At 45.2% G+C, this 14,322-nt stretch overlaps 1 protein-coding gene across 2 annotated transcripts in view; it reads right to left on the reverse strand.

The window, feature by feature from the left end:
* Positions 1–14,322, reverse strand: part of DPP6 (dipeptidyl peptidase like 6) — a 493,091-nt gene that overhangs the window by 62,855 nt on the left and 415,914 nt on the right. For both annotated transcript variants that reach the window (XM_060280914.2, XM_035129463.3), the window contains exon 8: positions 2,245–2,365. In XM_060280914.2, the coding sequence (XP_060136897.1) occupies positions 2,245–2,365 (121 nt within the window). The remainder of the gene's footprint in view (positions 1–2,244; positions 2,366–14,322) is intronic.

Here is a 14,322-nt window from a genome sequence, read left to right on the forward strand (position 1 = left end):
GGAAGAGACCACAAGGGCCATCCAGTCCAACCCCCTGCCAAGCAGGAAACACCATCAAAGCATTCTTGACATATGGCTGTCAAGCCTTCGCTTAAAGACCTCCAAAGAAGGAGAGCCCACCACACTTCTTGGCAGCAAATTCCACTGCCAAACAGCTCTTTCTGTCAGGAAGTTCTTCCTAATGTTTAGGTGGAATCTTCTTTCTTGTAGTTTGAATCCATTGCTCCGTGTCTGCTTCTCTGGAGCAGCAGAAAACAATCTTTCTCCCTCCTCCATATGACATCCTTTCATATATTTGAACATGGCTATCATATCACCCCTTAACCTTCTCTTCTCCAGGCTAAACATACCCAGCTCCCTAAGCCGTTCCTCATAAGGCATCGTTTCCAAGCCTTTGACCATGGTCGTCCTTGGTCGTCCCTGGTCAATCGTATGAGTGGGAGTAGATCACAGTCTCTTGGGAGTTGGACATGTCTGCTCTAGATATACAAACCGGGCCTGAAGCTAGCTAGCTGGATGGATGGATGGATGGATAGACGGGGAACAATATAGCTGGAAGGGTGAAATGACCTTGTGTTTGGGTAATTCAAGGAGATTTGAAAGCCCTGTCTGCAGCGCTTGCTCTGCAGTTGCCTTTTCCCAAATTCAAGACCTCTGCTGATGCTGCAGTCATCATTTAATGAAAGCACACGTCCACATTCACTCTAAATGTCACAGGGGTTCCAAAAGGAAGAGAAGAGAGGTAGCCTGAAGACTTGAGTGATGCCTTGCTTTAATTAAACATGGATCACTTCTGAAAAGAAAAGGGACCTGTTTCTCCAACTTTCATTTAAGCAGCATTAAAAATGGGATGGTGACCTTTCCCACAGCTAACTTTTAGTGACATCCCCACTTCAGATCAGGATCTGCAAGCTGCATTGCAACCTTCCCCAACCTGGTGCTCTCCAGATATCATTGGCCCACAACTCCATTAATCTGTGATCGCTGCCCATGGCTGATGGGAGTTGCAGTCCAATGACATCTGAAGGCAAGTGGGTTAGGGAAGGAGACTGCATTGGAACTCAGTGCCATTTTGCTATCTCAGCAGATGAATGTGGCTTCGCTATGCCAATTCCTCATAAAGGACTGGCTTGAAAGTCAATGACAGTTAAAAGAACATTTTGAGCATTCCAGTAATGGAATAAAAATAGGTGTCAGCAACGCTGTCCTCTTAGCCTCTGCCCTCTAAGCTTGCTATCACTATAATTTCTCTCAATCAGCAGTTTTCCAGGGGCAGGATACAGTCTCAGAGGACACTTAGTTATCCAGCAAGTAAACTTTCTGACGCAGATAACTGTAGGGACAGGTTTGTAAAGCTAGCATGCTGCAGTGGGCAGGAACATGGAGCAAGGAATCCTTGCTTATTTGCGAAGCTCACTGCAGGATGCTGGGCCAATGATCCTATCTCAGGTTAACCTACCAAACAGTGATGCAGTGAGGATAAAGTGGAATAACCCCATGAGCACTTTAGAGTAAGGGTAGGGTATAAATCGGATATAACATAATATGTGTATTTGCCATCTTTCCCCCATCCTTTTCTCCTTTCATCCACTTACTCTCATTTTTTTTCAGGCTTTGAGGGGAATGATTGCATCATTCCAAATGAAGTACTGTGTTACTTCAAAGCCCATGAGAGAAAGAGCGGTGTCTGAGAGAGGCATGCATCTAAATAAAAAAGCAATTAGCTATTAAATAGTGGCTGCCAAAACTGTATTCCCAACTAACATCTTGCAGCACCTCATCAGTCACACTGGCCAACTGTAGTACCCAAAAGCTTACCAGGAAAAGGTCAGTTTATTATTATATTCTTCACACATTTTTCAATATAAATGTCAAAATCTATTCGACATCAAAGTAAGTGTCACTTAGCAGCACCCTTTGCCACTGGAGGTTTATGGACAAGATCCAAATACTCTAAGGAAGTACACCATGCGTACACAGTGCTAATCAGACAGAAGCGGCACAGAATATTCAGAATTGTAATGAGGGACCAGAGTGGAATGGCACTTCTAGACTGATGTGTCATGAAGCCCCTAAGGAGAATCCAAGGTTGTCCAGGAAGCTCTGCCTTTCATAGAAAACTACAGCTTTTGCTTGGGATCGTTTATTAAATACCCCCCACTCTCTCTGTGTGCATGTAGTCAACACACAGGCCCATTGGAAACACTCAAGGGCCAGCAGTGCTTTTAAAACTTCCCATCCTACCTTCATACAGCCAGTCGCTGAGTCCATTGAAAATAACCTTGTCTTTCCCAGTGGAGACCACGCGGATGGCTTGCTTCCCCACATGGGCACAGTAGTAGATGTTGTTCTCAAAGATAAATATCTACACAGAAACATAAGAGAGAACCAATAGGTTATTATGATCCAACAAATGAGACTCAACAGCAAAGAGCTCTGTGATCACTCATGGAAATAAGGGGAGCCACGTTTTGTGTTGCTAAGAGGAGGTCTCTCCCTGTCCCTGTCCGAGTTCCATAGTAGAGGAAGTTCTGCTTTGCAAGGCTTCCAACCGTCACTGGCTGCCCCACTGTGATGGAGAAGGCAGAGAAAATCTGCTCTCTGAGCAACTCTTTGAAGCAAAGTGTTATCCACATTTATAAAGCACTCTTTTCTAAATCAAAACTAGAGATGATGTTTGAGAAGGGGTTTTTGCTTAGTGGCAGAAAATGTACTTTCCATGCAGAAGTTCGAGATTCAATTCTGGCACCTCCGATTTAGCGGCAATGACAATCATTTAGTAAGCAATGGGAAACACTGGGGGAAAGGCAAAAGCTTGTGTGCTTTTCATGCAGAACTTTCCAGGATAAGTCCCCAGCATCTTCAATAGAATGGATCTCAGGCTGCAAAAAAACTCCACTTCACAAGCAGTGCTGGATTTATGTATAAGCTAAAGAAGCTATAGCTTAGGGCCATTCTCTTGGCCCCCCCCCCCCAAAAATGTAAAGACTACATAAAGTAACAGTGTTTTGTGTTGTGTAGGCTCCTATGATTTAAGTCATGGGTTCCACCTGCTAGCCTGCTCCCTGAAATATCACTGGTTTGCTCATTTCTATATACAGTGGTACCTTGGTTCTCAAACTTAATCCGTTCCAGAAGTCCATCCCAAAACCAAAGCGTTCCAAAACCAAGGCACGCTTTCCCATTGAAAGTAATTTGTTGTTGACAAAGGACAGCTGGACATATAAAGGGACCCATTATCTTCAGTAGCTTAGGGTCTCATCAAACCTAAATCTGGCCCTGTTCACAAGCATCTTGCAGGATCAGACCAAGGCCCACCTACAGAAGAATGAGGTCCAGCTCCGAGGGCCTTCTGGCGGTTCCCTCACTGCGAGAAGTGAGGTTACAGGGAACCAGGCAGAGGGCCTTCTCAGTGGTAGCGCCCATCCTGTGGAACACCCTCCCATCAGATGTCAAGGAAATAAACAACTACCTGATGTTTAGAAGACATCTGAAGGCAGCCCTGTTTAGGGAAGTTTTTAATGATTGATGTTTTAATGTATTTTTAATCTTTTGTTGGAAGCCGCCCAGAGTGGCTGGGGAAACCAAGCCAGATGGGAGGGATATAAATAATAAATAAATAAATAAATATTTAAAATATAACTTAAAATGGAAGCGATGATACGGCTTAGCATAACATCTGGACCAGTCCAACATCTTGCAGGCAACCCATAAGGGAAATAAAGCAGCAATCAAGATGCAATGGGAAGCCATAGCTGGAACATGTTTTAAAGCATTTAAACTTTTGATGTCTATCAATATGAATGGGTTTATATTCTTCAGGGTACCCATGACAAATACATTTCGAGATGTTTCATGAAATATGCTCCTAACATTTTAACTGCTTTGATCATTTTGACATCAAAAAGGGGACAGACGTATCCCAAAATAGCTTTAATTCTTGCAACTGGCCAATATATCGTATGAATTACAGGCAATATAACTTTTAAGAGGCATTTGGTTCTCATTATGTTATGCATGCTGAATAATAGTCCATTACTTCCTCTATTCCCCTCTAAAGAAAGATATGTTTTATGTGAAAACCCATGTCATCACCCAACACAGATGAGTCATTCAGATGCAGGCCTTGGCTGATTGAGGTCTAATCACAGATAATAAGAGGATCTCCCATGGCTGGGATAAAGTTTAAAGGGTACCACTGCTCTCTCCATCAAATGTTCAGGGTTGATGGAGTTGCAGACCAGAATGTTGCCAGCCCCCCCCCCCCCATGAGGGGGAGCCCTCCGGGCTGCAGCAGAGTTTCAGTAGGAAGCAGACTGTTCAGATATGTAGCTAGCATTCCAAATTTCTTTATTTCTTTACAGTAAATTAAAACAACAAAGCATAGCTAGTGTGAGCTGGGTGCTTCACACATGTCTCCTCTGTGTGAGAGCAGAGCAGAGCGGAAGTTACAGAAGTTTACTTCCGTTCTCGTACAGAACAGTACACAACAGTACAGGAATGTAAACATGGATATCATGTTACATGATGGGGAATGGGGAATGAAATTACTGGCACAGCATCACCTGGATGGACCAAGGTTAGCCATCCCCAACAGGTACCTCTATTGTGGTGGTCTCTAGTAGGTGCTAATAGACCAGGAAAATAGAAGGAGAGGGAAGTGTTACTGCACCTTCTCCAGAGCTGTGATCCCAGTCACTTTATCAGCTCCCCCCACCACTTGGCCTCCACTGAAAAACAGTGGTACCTCAGGTTACAAACACCTCGGGTTACATACACTTCAGGTTACAGACTCCGCTAACCCGGAAGTAGTACCTCGGGTTAAGAACTTTACCTCAGGATGAGAACAGAAGTCGTGTGGTGGCGGCGCAGGAGGCCCCATTAGCTAAAATGGTACCTCAGGTTAAGAACGGTTTCAGGTTAAGAACGGGCCTCCGAAACGAATTAAATTCGTAACCAGAGGTACCACTGTAAAAGCAAGCTAAAGGAGAGACTGCAGAAGAGGCAGTTGGAACTTATTTGCAATTCCTGAATCTTCAAGACGGACACAAATAAAGCCATACGTTTATGACAGAAATTATAGCCCTTGCTGTGACAAACAGCTTCAGGGAGTTACCAGACCCCTGTTGCCATGTGAGGAATTCAGTGTTAAGTCCCATTGAAATGAATGGACGTGACTAGCTCAAGGCTATTAATTTAAAAACTGAGTAAAAATTAGTTGACCAGAACCCAAAGTGTTGGAGTGTGTATCCATACACACATATCAGCAAAGAGATGTGTACCACTGTATCAATAATTTTTTAATCTCATACAGCAACTAGATATAGCACAATATAATTGTTGGAAGATCTGGAGAGTGGATGGCATATTCACAGACACATATTCAGTGTCAATGCCAAAGAATGGGCATGTGCATAAGCTCTAAATAGGCTCACGCCATGAAAGGACAAAGCCTGGCATAAGGATTTCCAGTTGGAGGACATCAGTTTTAATACAGTGGTACCTCGGTTTACGAACACCTCGGTTTACAAACTTTCGGTTTACGAACTATCCTAACCCGGAAGTTAGTAAACTGAGGTGCCGGAGGTCTACTGAGCGTCCGATGCCTTCGGGGAGGCCGGGCCTTCGCTCCGATGCCTCCTGGAGGCCCGCAGCGAAGGCCCGGCCTCCCCGAAGGCATCGGAGCAAAGGCCAAACCTCCCCAAAGGCATCGGAGCGTCGGATACCTTCGGGGAGGCTGGGCTTCGCTCCGATGCCTTTGCGGAGCCCGGGGAGCATTTCCGTGACTGGGCTGCAGTCACGAAAGTGCTCCCCGGCCTCCGCAAAGGCATCGGAGCGAAGCCCCAGCCTCCGGAAGGCATCGGAGCCGGGACTTCGCTCCGATGCCTTTGCGGAGGCCGGGGACCGCTTTCGCGGCTGCAGCCCAGTCGCGGAAACGCTCCCCGGCCTCCGCGAAGGCATCGGAGCAAAGCGGTTAATCCGTTCTAGGGGGTGTTTTTCCTCGTCTAGAACGGATTAATCAACTTCCCATTACTTTCAATGGGAAAGTTCACTTCGGTTTACGAACACTTCGGTTTATGAGCAGACTTCTGGAACCAATTGTGTTCGTAAACCGAGGTTCCACTGTACACAGCAACAGACAGGAGATTCACGTATGTGGGTATCTGCCCTAGATGAAAGGGAGTCATCAAAGTTTGCAGTTCTAATAACACTTACATAGGAGTAAAAGCCTAGCAAGAAAACAGTGCAAGGTACTCTATATATGTACTACACACATATACGCATATTTAAAATTAGATTATATCTGGAAAAGTAAAACAGAAGTCCAATTTCCCTATTATGGTGGCCATGTGCTATTCTTAAAAAAGAGATCTTCATGTCTGACTCTGCTTCCGGAAACTAGCAAATCAGGTTAGTGCAATTATTAGTTTCAAGTATTTCAAAACAAGCTCTGCAAGGTCACCAGAATTGTGAAATGCTCCATAATTTGTATCAGGCAAAGTGGGTGCAGCCTGTGTCTTGTTCTGCACCGTGTTTAGACAATCTTCCTTTTCAGGGTTTCCCTATAGATTTCACATATAAAAACCAATGCCATACAGTGGTACCCCCGGTTATGAACTTAATTCATTCTGGAGGTCCGTTTGTAACCCAAAACTGTTCTTAACGTGAGGTGCGCTTTCACTAATGGGGACCCCCACTGCTGCCGTGCTGCCAGCGCACAACTTCTGCTCTCTTTCCGGGGCAAAGTTCACAACAAGGAGCATCTACTTCCGGGTTAGCGGAGCTCATTACCCAAAGCATTCGTAAGGAGGACGGTACGTAACCCGAGGTTTCACTGTATTTGAAAGGACTAATGGCACATTTGCAGGCTTCCCATCACCAGAAACTCTCAAAGCATATATGAGTGGCAAATCAGGAAGAACGCTAAATGAGAAACCTCCAGTTGCAGATGGTCACTCAAATATACAGCCCTTTCTCACATCCCTTAAGTGGTACAGTCCCATCAGAGCTACTCCACAGACCTTTCTGAAGGTGTAACTTACACAGAATCTTGCCACTGGACCCATCTATGCCTGGACTGGAAAAAAGCAAGAAATATTTCCCAGCAACACAACCTGAGGCTGGAGACACCCCCCCCCCCGGCAATCCCAAAGCTGAAGGCAAGCAGAATGAAAATTCATCTCCTTTTCGCATCTGGTAAACAGGTGCTGCTACTTTGTATATTATTTACCCGAAACATCAGGGAGATATGTCCATTCCCCTGCCATGGAAAGGGTAGTCCTACTGAAACCACTTTGAATTCTTTAAAGAATTATTGCCTGCTCTCAGCTTCTTTACTGGAGATGGAAGGGTCTGAGATTGAAACCTTAATATCTGCAGAAGAAATGCTTTGGTCCAGTAGTTTTCAACCACTGTGCCGTGGCACCCTGGGGTGCCTTGAATGATGGTCAGGGGTGTCGTGGGCAACACTGGCCCCTGTCCCTCTTTCCTCCCCTCCCTCCTCTGATGCCCTTTCACGTCTTGGCCTCCCAAAGGCTTACCCAGCTGTTTGTTGCAGCAGCCCTGGTTACAAGCTCTCCAGGCGAATGGTGCCTCTGGGGCTGGCCAGCGGATGCTTCTCAGGCCCCTGTCTGACAGTGTTAGGAGGCACCTCTCTTTGGGGCAGGGAGGGGCAGCTCAGAGGCCAGGGGTGGCAGCAGTGGCTGCCCAGAGAACTTCCAAGGAGAGGAGGCTGAGGAGACACACCACAAGGGAGGGTGTTCAAAAAAGGGGGAGAGGCTGCCAGCTCTGCAGGCAAGGGGGTGACACAACCAGGCTCCTGGGCCCCACAGGGGTGCTGCAGAAAGAATGCAGTTGTGGTCAAGGGAGCGGTGGACTCAAAAAGGTTGAAAACCTCTGCTTTAGCCACTAAGCTATGGCTTCTTCCTATACTTATTAAGGCTGGCATCACTTCCTGAGGATGTGTCTGCTATTCCAACCAGTTCTAACAGCTTGCCTTAATTGAGCTTACGCTGTAATGTTGGTGAGTTATGGAAAAGGTGTTTGTTTGAGAGAGTAACTCATATCCTCTTTAAAACTAGAACGATCTCTTGCATATGATTTCAAGCTTATTCTGTGAAAATTGTAAGCCGCCAAACTCAACATATACAAAGGAGATGTGGCAGGAAGAATTTTATGCTGCTCTAATTCAAAAATTCCTCCTTTCAGAGTAGACACTGAAGAAAATATGTTTCATTCTTGTATTCTCCATCTACTTTTCAGACGTCATTGTAACACTGATTGTGAGGCCTCCTTTGCACGGCTCAGTCATTCGAGCATTATAAATACATCCTAGAGCACATTTATATTTTGAAAGCGGCCCCCTGCTCCTCTCCCCAGCAAATGTACACACACTCTCTCTTCAGAACTATAACTTGTGCTTTGCAACCAAACAGCTGCAATAATTTAGACACTTTTAAATAAATCTCCGCAGCTCGTTTCAGCTGCCTTGCAGAACTAAAAAGAGCCTTTCAATGCATCCGAATAGAATATTGGCTGGATACAATTTTGCATCCCAGGCTTCTAAAGTAGTCATTTTAAATGATAACTGCTTTGTTATATTACTTAAAGTATGTATCAGCAAATGTGTCCTTTATTATGAACCCTGAATTGTGCTTTTAAATTCTGCAGGATGGATTATCTTGTATTCTGTAACCTAATATCACTGATGCTTATGTAGGGCACCACTGTAAATTAGATCTCTTCATGTGAAATGAAACATGCTGCTTCATTGATAATATTTTATTACATTAACGGGACATTAGAATAAGGAGAGAAGATGGCTTCGTGGTTAGCATAAATAATGAAGCCCTGGGAGTCCTGCTAGGCAACCTCTGGTGGGATGACTCAACGAGTTCAAGCCAAGGTTTTGAAACTAGGGAGAGATGGAGAACCCATAACAGCATTGCTATGAGGTCTGGGTTCAGAATAATGGCTTGCTATCAAAGTCTCACCCTTTTGTTAAGCAAAACAGGATGGCCAGTTTCCTGTCCTTTTCTCACCAGGATGGGCAAGGTGAGAAATGGGCAGGAACTCTGAGGCAAAGACAGAAATTGCTCATCTCAAATCCCTTCCTACTAAGGAGGCATTAGCCAAGAACATTATTAAAACTCCAGATTTTCCAGTACTGTAGTTAGCTACCTCTTCTAGTTCCAACAGCATTTACCCCGAAGCTTCACTTTAAGGACAGGTTTACTTTCCTCTTTGTCCCTCTTTCCACTCCTAGTGTAGGGTTACCAGACATCCCCGTTTCCAGGGATTTGCAAATCTGTCCCCGGACAAATTCCGTCCCCGGAATCTCCCCGGATTTCATTAAATGTCCCTGGGAAACGTGGCAGCGGCAGCAGAGGCGGAGCAAGGCAAGTGCAGTGTGCTCTGGATGCCATCCTGATGAGGGTGACATTTGCCGTGCTGCATGTGCCGTTGCCTCCGTGCTCCCAGCTGGAGGAGGGAGGCAGGCAGGCAGGGGAGAGAACGAGCTGTGCGGGGCTTTGCCGGCACCGCTAGGAAAGCGGAGCTCACCCCCCTTCCCCCAGGCTCGGGGTACGATTGGGAGTTGCGGGGACGGCGGTTGCCGGTGCTCCAGGCTGATGATCCCACCAAGCAGGTCTACAAAAGCCAACTCAAGCTGAAATTGTTGTACTGGTGGAAGCAGTGCCATAACTACAGGTAGTGGGGGAGAGGGGCTAGGTGGTTTTCTTTGCCCCAGATGAAGCCCTAAAGTGAAGCTTCAGGGGTAAATGCTGTCCAGTTGGAACTAGAAGAGGTAGCCTTCTTTAATTATGGATAATAAAGCATGAAGAAAAGGGGGGGGGGTTCCCCAGATTAATTGAAAAAAATCAGGTAACCGTATACCTATTGTTGGTTTATGGCAAAATTGTCATGCTCACATTCTGTAGGCCTTTTAGAATAAGTTTGGGGATCTTTTACTCTTTAATCAAGGTGTGAATGTAGTGCAGGATTTGTTACCTGCTTAGATTGTAGCTTTGTGGTCTGAAGCAGCATTTATATATCATCAGTCTGATTTCATATAACAAACCAAGCTTTCTTTATTCCTTTGTGTGAGAGCTTCTTGCGGGCATAAGGTTAACACACATCCATAACAAGCAGACGTCATAATGCCAGCAAAATATCCTAAACCTCTCAGCAGTGTATATATGGACATACACAAGTGCTGGCGAGTCCAGGTAAAGGTAAAGGGACCCCTGACCATTAGGTCCAGTCGTGACCGACTCTGGGGTTGCGCGCTCATCTCGCATTATTGGCTGAGGGAGCCGGCGTATAGCTTCCAGGTCATGTGGCCAGCATGACATAGCCGTTTCTGGTGAACCAAAGCAGCACATGGAAACGCCGTTTACCTTCCCGCTGTAGCGGTTCCTATTTATCTACTTGCATTTTGACGTGCTTTCGAACTGCTAGGTTGGCAGGAGCTGGGACCAAGCAACAGGAGCTCACCTCGTCACAGGGATTCGAACCGCCGACCTTCTGATCAGCAAGCCCTAGGCTCAGTGGTTTAACCACAGCGCCACCTGGGTCCAGGTACACACTTGCAATGCTTTCTCTGCTTTCTTGGTGGTGCAATAGTGGATGCTGGGGAGGGGAATACGAGGATCAACACCCCAGTGTCTGGGTGAGACGCTGACAAAAGCTTCTCTTGGGGGAGAATAGCATGGGCATTTTCATCAGACCACAGTGTGGGAGAAGGAAGGTTTATGTGCCCTGATTCCCCCCTCCTCCTCTATCCCAATGCTGCTATTTAAAAGTGGGCATTTTAATTATATTCCTGAAACTAAGACTGTGTCTAGCTTGGCACTCAATCCATGCCGAGTGACAGCCAAGTTTCCTTAGCCTTGCCTTAGGACTTGCATGAATTCAGAGTGCACTCTGGAGTGCAAACAACACTCCCATTGTACGGGGAAGATGGCGATGATGGAAACACTACATTTGCAGCCGTGCTGAGCTTGGCTCGCTTCAGCTAGATTCAGAACTGGGTCAGCAATTATGAGCATCACTGGACAGTTCCAGGACTAAATTATGATTTATTTCTGTGAGTTCCAAATTGACCTGTAATGCTGCCGGCACCTTATTATGCTGCTGGAGCCTCAATATCCCTGATTCCTAGAGGTTTAGAAACAATCCTTTTGGGCTCACTTGCTTTGAGCTCAGGTTAGTGAGGTGGGCTGGGTTGGGAGGAAAAGGACACTTAAAACCACATCTGTTCTCCATTTGTAATTGCAAACTTTTCAAGTACATGATGTTATATTATTAACACATGCGAGCACCATGGCCTAGTAAATTCATAATCTGAACCAAGAAATGAGAACTTTGTAAGGACTTTTGTAAGAACTCGGTCGTTTAGTGTGGCAGGGTGTAAACTTTGGAACTCCCTGCCTATTGAGCTCAAGCAGGCAGTTTCACTTTACACTTTTTGGTGCCTGCTAAAAACATTCCTGTTCAGACAAGCCTACCTTAGGTGCTTAGAAAGCCGAGGCAATTTTATTCTTTTTTAGTATATTAACTTTTGTATGTTTTAAAGTAACATTTTATTTTTTTTTGATTTTACTGTCTTATCTTTTTGTAACCCACTTTGAAGTGGTTTTTTCTTACAATCAAGTGGTGCATAAATTTTATGAAACAAATAAATAAAAATAAATGAATTTTGGCAGTTAACAGTACAGCTGTCAGGAAGCTTGCCTGCCATTTCTGATCTTTTCACCAAAGAAAAGCTTCTGAGGAACCCCAGCATTCCCTAGAACAGGTGGGGGAGCCTGCGGCCTCTAGATGGTGCTAGACCTCAAATCTCAGCCCCAGTCAGCATGGCCAATAGTCAAGGATGATGGGAGTTGTAGTTCAGCATCTTCTGGAGAGCCATAGGCTGCCCACCCTAGCACAGAGTCTGAAAACTACCATTTTAGGTGTTGTGCAAAATTCCAGGCTCCTCACATCTTCCTCAAGCTAAAAGTAGCCATAATGAGATTCCTCCTTTACCCTGACAGACTGCCCTTTCCCAAATGCTTAATGGATTATTTCCCTTGAGGCTATCTATCCCTTTGATGTCTCCTCCAAATGAACAGATAGGTATGGCTATTAATGATTATGATATTCTCCATTCCTGGCTTCCTGCTCGCCTCCTACAAGTCACCTAAAATCAACCTAATGACACATGGCGGACTGCAGCTTAATTTTGACTCAGATGTCACCGCCAATGAAATGATATGAGAGAATCTAATTGTGGAAATTTAATGGTGTGGGCTCCGTGAAACCTGGCTCAAAAACAAACACACCTGCCAGGTTTACGTTCATGCACAAATCGAAAGAGCTGGCTGGATTGAGATCGGCAACCAAAGAGCCTTTCATGAGGCTCTTCCCCGCTTCCAAAAAGTGCCCTGCACAACTTCCTCAGACTCAATGAGACCCACAGGCCTGAGTTCAAGTCAGTGAAAAATATAATGAATGAGAAGTGTCAGAAGTGCGGCTGCCGCCTTGCAGTTCAGACGTAAGAGTCCGTGCCTCTAGCAGTTCAGTGGCAGAGCACATGCTTTGTGTGTAGATGGTGCCGCGAGCTATCACATAAATTTTCACTTTAAAGGACAGCAGCACCATGGAAGAGATCTCTGTCTCTGTCTTTGGAATGCTGATGCCCATAAAAATAGGCAGGGGTTGGATGTACCTGGGGGGAAGGCAGCTGCTGTGACTTGGTTGAGAACGCAGCTCTTTAGCCCTTAGCAGGTGTTCATTCAGCAACAATTAGGGATGACCAAATCTGTCATTGTTGGTAACTCTCAGTTTCTCATTCCTCTAATCTTAAATTCAGTTGTCTACATATCCACAGAAGTTTTCAATCGGTCTTTAAAATAAAAGTCCTCATGAAAATGCACAAACATTTTAGAGCATCCTAAACTTGGGTCTCCAGCTGTTTTTTTGGACTAAACTCCCTTCATCCCTAGGATGATGGGAACTGTAGTTCCAAAACTGCTGGAGACCCAAGTTTGGGAAACCCTGCTTTAGAACAAATTTCTCCAATGTATACATGTCTGTATGCAATTTTGCCCAATATACAGTTTTTGCATAGCAAAGTATCTCTTGATATAACACCCTTTTGTATATTGTTTTAAATAACATTATACATTGTACATTGTTATGCAAACTACACATTGCCTGGGTGGAGAAATATACCGCAAATTCTTAGAAGTGTGAATGTCAATTGTTGTCACACCCTCCTTCCGCGTTCTCCACATGGCTTGACTTGAGAGCTGCACTGCAAACTGAGTGCAAATTTCAAAGGATGTCTGTGTTTCAATTGGTGTATTGTTTTGAAAAAAAGATGAATTTGGTAGGTTCACTTTTATTTGCAAACTTAATTGAATCCCTACCATGCCTAATTAGGGATTTGTCTATGAGAATCATAGAATCATAGAGTTGAAAAAGACCACAAGGGCCATCCAGTCCAACCCCCTGCCAAGCAGGAAACACCATCAAAGCATTCCTGACAGATGGCTGTCAAGCCTTCGCTTAAAGACCTCCAAAGAAGGAGACTCCACCACACTCCTTGGCAGCAAATTCCACGGTCGAACAGCTCTTACTGTTAGGAATGTTTAGGTGGAATCTTCTTTCTTGTAGCTTGAATCCATTGCTCTGTGTCCGCTTCTCTGTAGCAGCAGCAAACACCCTCTTCTATATGACATCCTTTTATATATTTGAACATGGCTATCATATCACCCCTTAACCTTCTCTTCTCCAGGCTAAACATACCCAGCTCCCTAAGCTGTTCCTCAAAAGCCATCCTTTCCAGGCCTTTGACCATTTTGGTTGCCCTCCTCTGGACACGTTCCAGCTTGTCAGTATCCTTCTTGAACTGTGGTGCCCAGAACTGGACACAGTATTCCAGGTGAGGTCTGAAGCTCAGCTACAGGAAATAAACTTTCCTGGAAGTAGACTTGTTCACAACTACCAATGGTGCAATATGCGAGCATGATCACAGAATCACAGAAGAAGAGAAGAAGAAGAGTTTGGATTTGATATCCCACTTTATCACTACCCGAAGGAGTCTCAAAGCGGCTAACAATCTCCTTTTCCCTTCCTCCCCCACAACAAACACTCTGTGAGGTGAGTGGGGCTGAGAGACTTCAAAGAAGTGTGACTAGCCCAAGGTCACCCAGCAGCTGCATGTGGAGGAACGGGGACGCGAACCCAGTTCCCCAGATTATAAGTCTACCGCTCTTAACCACTACACCATGCTGGCTTCCAGAAGAGTTGGAAGGGACCCTGTGAGAGTTATCTAGT

This window comes from Zootoca vivipara, chromosome 11, assembly GCF_965207765.1.
Source record: "Zootoca vivipara chromosome 11, rZooViv2.hap1.1, whole genome shotgun sequence".
Lineage (NCBI taxonomy): Eukaryota > Metazoa > Chordata > Lepidosauria > Squamata > Lacertidae > Zootoca > Zootoca vivipara.